Genomic DNA, 7,622 nt, shown 5'->3' on the forward strand with positions numbered 1-7,622 from the left:
AGGAGCCAATGGGTGGGGGGGAGGGGTGCAGAGGGGAGGAACACAGAACAAAATCAAACAGAAAAAAACATTATGGAAAACAGAAAACAAAAAAAGTAGGCTAAAAAGACCTGTAATTAAAATATATCAATGGGCGCCTGGGTGGCTCAGTCTTTAAGCATCTGACTTCAGCTCAGGTCATGATGTCACAGTTCGTGAATTCAAATCCCACATCAGATGAGCTCAAGCCCCACTTCTTTCTCTTTCTCTCTCTCTGTCTCCGCCCCCCCCCCACTCACTTGTACCCTCTTTCTCTCAAAAACATTTTTTAAAAATAAAATAAAATGATACTACTTGTTTTAAAAATAAATAAAATATGTCAGAAATAGGGGAGCATGGGTGGTTTAGAATCCACTTAGGATCCTCTCTCCCTGTCTCACGAACACTCTCTCCCTCTCTCTCAAAATAAACTTAAAAAAAAGAGTAAATATATGTGTGTGTGTGTGTGTGTGTGTGTGTGTGTGTGAGCGTGTATTTCTCAGTCCTACACATTCAGTGTACTTGTGTTCATTTCTAAAACACAAAACATTTAATACCATAGTAATTATAGAAATACTATAACAAAGATATGAAACACATATGAAGGATAGCATCAATAGATGGACGATAATTTCCTCTAGAATGGAAGAGGAAGACAGGGGGTCTAGAGGGGACACCTTGAGTTGTAACATTTTGCATCGAGAAAGAGAGAAGGCTATCTGAAGCAAAGAGTGACAACTGCCTAAATCACATGTAGATAATAAACCTGTTATAACTTACAGTGTCTATAATTCTGTTTGTGATATTTCATGATTAAGAGAAGAAAAACTTTAAAAGAAAAAGTCACTTGAATCAAATATTGGCCCCAAAACCTTTAGGTTTAATTACCAAAAACTCAAGAGCAAAAACTGAACTTTTTTCAGTTAACTTCACATTACTTATGAAAGTAACAAAACATGTCCTGTGGAAGATCAGATCATCACTTTATGGTGCACCGGCCTACACTGGGGATTTTCTGCCCACACTTCCCGAAGATGTTCAGAACTAGCAAGCTAGATCACCTAGTGAGCTCAGGAAAAAATAGCCTACCTCTTAAACCCCTCTCCCGTCCTTGCCCCTCCCTCTGCTCTCATCTCTTTACCCCATCATAGTCCACACCCCTTAAAAAACAAGATTACAAAAAAAAAAACAAAACCAAGATTACATTTACACTTACACACACACACACACACACACACACACACACACACACACAGCAGAAAAACATCAGAGCCAATCCCAGAGAAGAGCCAAAGGTCTCTTTTATAAAACTCTATTATCTCTGGAACGTTTAAGATTAAATGTCCTTAAGAGAAAAAACATCTGTGTTAATTAAATCTATAAAACAATTCCTATATACCTAGCTAAGAGCAGAACTGTATCAGTTGTCAGAATAATCATTTCTTTGTTCCCCTTAAGGCTGAAAACATTCTTAACACTGAAAAGAATTAAAAAGTGCCCAAGGCCAGAAACCTAAAGGACCCCCTCCCCTCCTGCACAGCAACTAAATACTGATCACGAGAGCTGCTGATACAGTAAAAACAAAACTGTTCTTAAAAAAGATCCCCAAGCTACAGACCCATCGTGTGGGCATTCAAGATAAAACTGAGAACATTCACCAGAGGAAGCGGAAGTCATCCTGAGATATTCTTAATAAGGACTCGGGAATCAGACATTACCCTGAGTAGACTGAGCTACCTTGTCTGTATATCAAATGTTTGAGGTCTATTTTATTCACCTGAATGTCAGCATCTGTATCACAATCTGGGATCCAATTCTTAAAACTTGAATCATAAATAGGATAATATTTGTATTTGACATTCATACCATTCTCTGAAGCGATACTCACCTGTACCAGATGTACTGGCGTAAAAATAATAAACGATCTGTAATAAAAATAGCAAAACCAAGTATGAATCAGCTATTCTTTAGGAGTCACTTTCAAAATACCTTCATTGACAATAAATCTAAGCTATACTGTTGACTGAGTCATTACAAAGTACAGAGAACAAAATTCTTAAAATAAGAGAATATAATCTAATATGTACTGTAACTTTTACAAGACCAAGTATTTGTTTACATCAAGGCCCAAGTTACTCAAAACTTTGAAAGATTTTGTAACACTACAAAAAAGTATAAATGTGGTTTGAGATGTAAATTTCATGTAAGAGGCTTTAATAAAGCCAGAGTCGAAGTCATAGTAATCCCCCAAATAAAATATTAAAATCAAAATATCTGTACAAAAATTAAGATACTATTATACTTTATAACAAAGGTTTTAAAAAATAATACCTAAAATGCAGAAGTCCAGCTAACACACTGAAAATAAAGGGACACCTCACTTAAGTAGAGTCAGGAGGCCAGACAGGAGAACAGTACCACTCAACACTAACTAAGGAAGAAGTGTCAGACCTCAACAAGAATCATCAGCAGGAAAATATCCTCAGTTATGGGCCCCAGCAAGAAAGAGATGCACTGTCACATCGCCAATAAGAACTCGACTACCTCTGCAACTCAGGCAATGAGAAACCATCAGCACCCTGAACTCTTTTCTCCAATGGACTTTTAGTTCAGAACAATCCCTCACAACTTCCTCCTCCTCCAGAAAATAATGTTCCTCTCTTCTGTTGAATTTGGTTATAGTTTTGCTGTTAATTTGCATGTCCTGAATTGCAATTCTGCTATTCCTGAATAAACTCATTTTTGCTGGTAAAATAACTGAGTTTTATTTTTAAGGTTAACTACCCTACTGACAAATAATGTTTTACATGATCCTATCTAAATTGTATGTGTGTGGCAGCGCTTGAGTCGTTCAGTCGGTTGAGTGTCCGATTCTTGATTTCAGCTCAGGTCATGATCTGAGTTTGTGAGATTCAGCCCCACCGTCAGGCTCTGCGCAGACACTGTGGGGCCTGCTTGGACTTCTCTCTCTCCCTCTCTCTCTCTCTCTCTCTCTACCCCTCACCTGCTTCCATGCTTTTTCTCTCTCAAAAAAATAATCATTAAAAATTTTTTTTGAATAAAATAAAATTTGTATGTATGTGTGAGCATATGGATGTATATCAATGAGAAAAAAATCTAAAGGGTAACATTTTCTCTGGGCTTTTCTGAGAAATTGTTCATTCTAGTTTGTGGTTTTCCATATTCTCTAAAATTCCCTAAACAAATTTTATCACCTGGGTACATTTTCTAAATTTTCAAAATTTCAAAATATTAATCACAATGAAAACTGAATATGCTAGCACTTGTATCAAATAATAATCTTTATCAGGAGATAAAATGATAGTTAATTTCAAGTACTCCACTCCTTTGAAACTGAATCTTCTCTGTGTGAGTAGCTCAAATTCACCGGCATTATAAGGATGAGCTTTGGAGGCAGAAAGACATGCAGGCAAATTCCAAATGAATGATCCTGGGCAAGTTTCCTCATCTGAAAACACGAAGTCATGACAGCACCTACCTTGCTGGTCTGCTAAAGGCTTATATCAATAAACGTACATAAAGTCCCCATAGCATGAGCTTAGCAACCAGTGCTCCAGACTTTCTCTGGTACCGTAGCTCCTATGTAAACTCGGTTAGGAGTTACATGAATGCTCTGGTTAATCATATTTTCAATCTGAATAACTGTGACCAGATGTAGCTGAAACATCATGTAATCCACTTAAAAGAGCCTGTGACTGTCCTTTCACTCCCAATGTCTAGATGCTCTGAGACCCATACTGGATTTGATTTTCTTCATTTCTTCTAGAAGACATTCAGAATGGTTAACTTAAGCCATACTTTAGCTCTCAGGCGCATTAAAAATGTGTGTATACATACATATACCGGTATCCACACATACATACCCGTATATCACATATAATATGCGTACACATATAAAATTAAATTCAGGCAACATGTATGCTATTCACTTTTATCAGGCTCTACATTATAAGTCTGAGGAACGCTTTTAAAATTTCTAAAGTTTCAAAAACAGTAAAGTTATAAATGAAATGAGAAAAAAATTATCTGCTCTTATCATTATATAGAGAAAAATAAATCAGCTACATTTACCTCTAATGGCTTTGGTGATGATAAAGGATGCACCGTGTTTCCGACTGCCTCTGGACTGCAATTGGAAAAAAAAATTGTTATTATATTTGAGAATTTTCTTGTAATACTTACACAATAGGTAAAGTTATATTCTTTTGCTAATACTCAGTACAGGGTACAAGCAACCAGTATTTAAAAAGTACTATTCAGAGACAAAAGAAAAGCAGGACTGAAAAGAGTGGGGGCAAAACTGAGCACCGAGGAGTTACAGGCATTTGTCAGCACAAATTTTGCTGGGGAGTACAAGGATTCAAGACGGAAACTCAAATACCAAACATCACATGATTTTTTTTTAATATTTACACATTTTTGAAAGAGAGACAGAGCATTGAGTAGGGGAAGGGCAGAGAGAGAGGGAGACACAGAATCTGAAGCAGGCTCCAGGCTCAGCTGTCAGCACAGAGCCCGACGCCGGGCTCAAACTCACAGACTGCGAGATCATGACCTGAGCTAAAGTTGGACCTTAACCAACTAAGCCACCCAGGCACCCCTCAAATACCAAACATCAAAACACCAGCCAAAGCCCATACTGGCTGCCGGTCCAGCAAAGGCAACTTGGGTGAGTCACAGAGGCCTAGAATAAGTTTTGCTTGCAGGGAAAGAGGTCACACGGATTAATAAACTCCTACGTTGGAGGCAAACTTATTATTTGTTGTATGTCCACAGAGGAAATGCCACTAACACACTGATAAATGACTGTTGTATTAAATAGTTCCTTAAGTATAGACTAAACTCGGAGTAGGGTAAACAATAGCAGAAGCAACAAATAATGAATAAAATGTACTAACGTACAGTTCGGAAAGGAACAAGAAGTGCAGACAGGTAGGTCTTAAAAGCACAAAAAAGTGGCTGCATTCCACAAACATGAACTGATTATCCACTTTGCAGTTAGGACACAATTTGGTCCTGGGGAGGGTTATAATCAGATGCAATCACCCTCCGACAGCTTGAAGTTGGACAGCTGAAATCAATAGAACCAAAAAAAAAAGTGCTCTGGTTTCAATGTAAATTGTACTGTGCTTTTTAAAATCAATTTAAAATGTTAATCATTCTGAAACATCCCCGTAATTAACCAGTGAGTACTAAGCAGTGAAAACAAGTATTTGTTCAACCAATAGAAGCAGCAGCAACATCCTAAGTGCAGGACCTACAATATTCACACTGTTCAAGACAAACAGAAACTAATATCGTACTTGAAAAACAGTACTATGTATGCAGATCTCTGCCAGTCTGAAAAATACATTATTCATGACAGGCAGAAACTGCAATGGGAAGGAGGTTAAAGAAAACCTACAAACTTTAGAGGAGAATGAATGAGTAGTTTCCCCAGGAAGGAAAACACTCAAGAAAGATGTTGTAAAAAAAGAACTCAGATGATGGGACTCCCTGATTTTAATAAAAGTCGTTTTGGAACTTGCTGCATCCTCTGGGTCTAAACCAATGACTGGCACAGGTTAGGCACTCAAAAACTGTGTTGAATAAATGCGCATTCCTAGTCCCTACTATTCACCTCGTGCTGGGAGGCCCCTGTCTACTGAACGACTGTGAACCCTAAGGTGCAGTTAAGGTTACCAACCTCTAGAACCCCTTCTTTAGCAGGAAACCTAACCCTGGATCAGCACCTCCTCACTCTTCCCTCTTCCCTCTGTAAGAACAGAAGCAGCATTCTGTTCTTACCACTAGCGCAGCGCGATTACGCTAAGTGATGAAAAATGTTAACTGGATCGGCTCCAGTCTAGACCGCAGGCACCACAAAAGTATTCACCGTCCTATGCCCAGCACCCAGCACAGTCTGGGACAGACACGGACACTCAAGCACATTAAAAGCTTCTTTACTAAGTACACAAGTATGGGCCAAGTCAGCCCCAAGGAGGACTGGTTTCAGCGGCGGCCCTCCGGCTGCTGAGATGACTGACTGCAGGGTCCTGGAAAGTTCTCCCGCCGAGGATGAGGATCAGCCCCGGGCAGCTCTGGCCTCGCCTCCCAGAAAGGACCACCCGGAGTCCAGGCAGCAGAAGGGCCCCGGAGTCCAACGCTGTGCGTCCCCTCCAAATACAGTGAAACTGAGATCCAGAGCCCGAGGTGCTGCCCCGACAAGAGAATTCGGAGCCCACGAGGGATCTCAGGTACCCCTGCTTTAGGGGACCCAGACCCCGGCTAACCCGCGGTGCCGTTGCCAAGGCGACGGTACAAGCGGCGGAACCGCCCTCCCCCTCCCACCCGGCTCCACTCCTCTACGTGGCTCTAGTTACGTGGCTCTGCCCGGACAGGGCCCGCGCCATGCTGGCCGCAGCTCTGGAGAGGCCTGGTTCACCTGTACTTCCGTCTCCGAGGGCCACTCGGTGTTGACCAGCAAGTCATAGAGAATCGTCTCCTCCTCGCCCTCCGCAGCGCCTGGACCCGCAGCCGGCGCTGACTCGGAGGCCGCCATGTTCGCCCGGGACCGGAGCCGCGGAGGCAGGGCCACTACGGCATCCCGCAAAGGACAAGCTTCCCACACCGCGCCGGCTGCAGCTTCGCGGGGAGGGGGTGGGGTTAACTGGGCGCGGAAAGGAAATGCAAGATTAACCCCTTAATGAGTAGGAAGCACGGCGACTTTGGCTCGTCCGAAATACGATTTAGGTCCTGGTCCCAGCGCACTCCTTGTTTGTTAATCTGCGTGCGATGCGCCAAGTCAAAAATGGTAAAAGTATCTTCCTAAGATGCTAGCATTCCTGTGTATTTGTTGCCAAATACATAGAGTGCATCAGTGTTTTTTAAATAAACACCAAAAATTATGCAACTCAGTAGATACTAAGTCAGTGATAGCTGTCAGACGAATGATCCTCTAGGAGCTCAGAAAAAAAGGTAACGAAGTTCAGAGTCTGGAGCGGCTTCCTGGAGGAAGTGGAGCTTGTCCTGGGTCTTTAATATTAGGCAGAATTTGAGTCAAGTGTGAAGGTTTGCGGAGAGCATCTCAAACAAAGGGAAATGGGATGAGCAAAGACAGGTAGAAAAATATATACTTGAAAGAGCAGGCAGCTGAATAGAGCCCAAGTGAGAAAAGGTTACAGAGGCAAGAAACTTGAAATAATACATTGAGGACCTGCTTGGAGCCAGCTAAAATCCCAGCCTCATTCGTTCACTTATTCATTTAACAAGCGCCTCTATGTGGAAAGCCCTGTACTTGAAAGCAGAGCCTGTTGTAAACCTAATGCATATACAGTGTACAAGGAATTAGCCATGTCTCACATTCAAAAGAAACACAAATACTGAACATTTCCTGCAGGAATTATATTGCATAATATCCATCAAGATGCATTAGGTAGTAATGCAATTAAAAGCCTCCACTGGGAAGCCTAGGCCTCCCATTTCTTTCAAAGTTAAATGACCTTAAAGCCTGCCCTATGTCACCTAACAGTTCCCCTTGCTCTTTGATCTCATCTCCTGCTCCTCCCCCCCCCCCCCCCCCCCCCCCCCCCCCCCGCCTCTTC

At 41.6% G+C, this 7,622-nt stretch overlaps 1 protein-coding gene across 1 annotated transcript in view; it reads right to left on the bottom strand.

The window, feature by feature from the left end:
* The window catches only part of NBAS (NBAS subunit of NRZ tethering complex), a 334,140-nt gene extending 327,548 nt beyond the window's left edge, over positions 1 to 6,592 (bottom strand). The window contains exons 1-3 of the mRNA XM_077750930.1: positions 6,464 to 6,592; positions 4,111 to 4,165; positions 1,907 to 1,943 (exon numbers count right to left, since the gene is read on the bottom strand). Coding sequence (XP_077607056.1) covers positions 1,907 to 1,943; positions 4,111 to 4,165; positions 6,464 to 6,580 — 209 coding nt within the window. The 5' untranslated portion in view covers positions 6,581 to 6,592. The remainder of the gene's footprint in view (positions 1 to 1,906; positions 1,944 to 4,110; positions 4,166 to 6,463) is intronic.
* Positions 6,593 to 7,622: the final 1,030 nt, after the last annotated feature.

This window comes from Crocuta crocuta, unplaced genomic scaffold (assembly GCF_008692635.1).
Source record: "Crocuta crocuta isolate KB4526 unplaced genomic scaffold, BGI_CrCroc_1.0 scaffold129, whole genome shotgun sequence".
In the NCBI taxonomy this organism is placed as follows: Eukaryota; Metazoa; Chordata; class Mammalia; order Carnivora; family Hyaenidae; genus Crocuta; species Crocuta crocuta.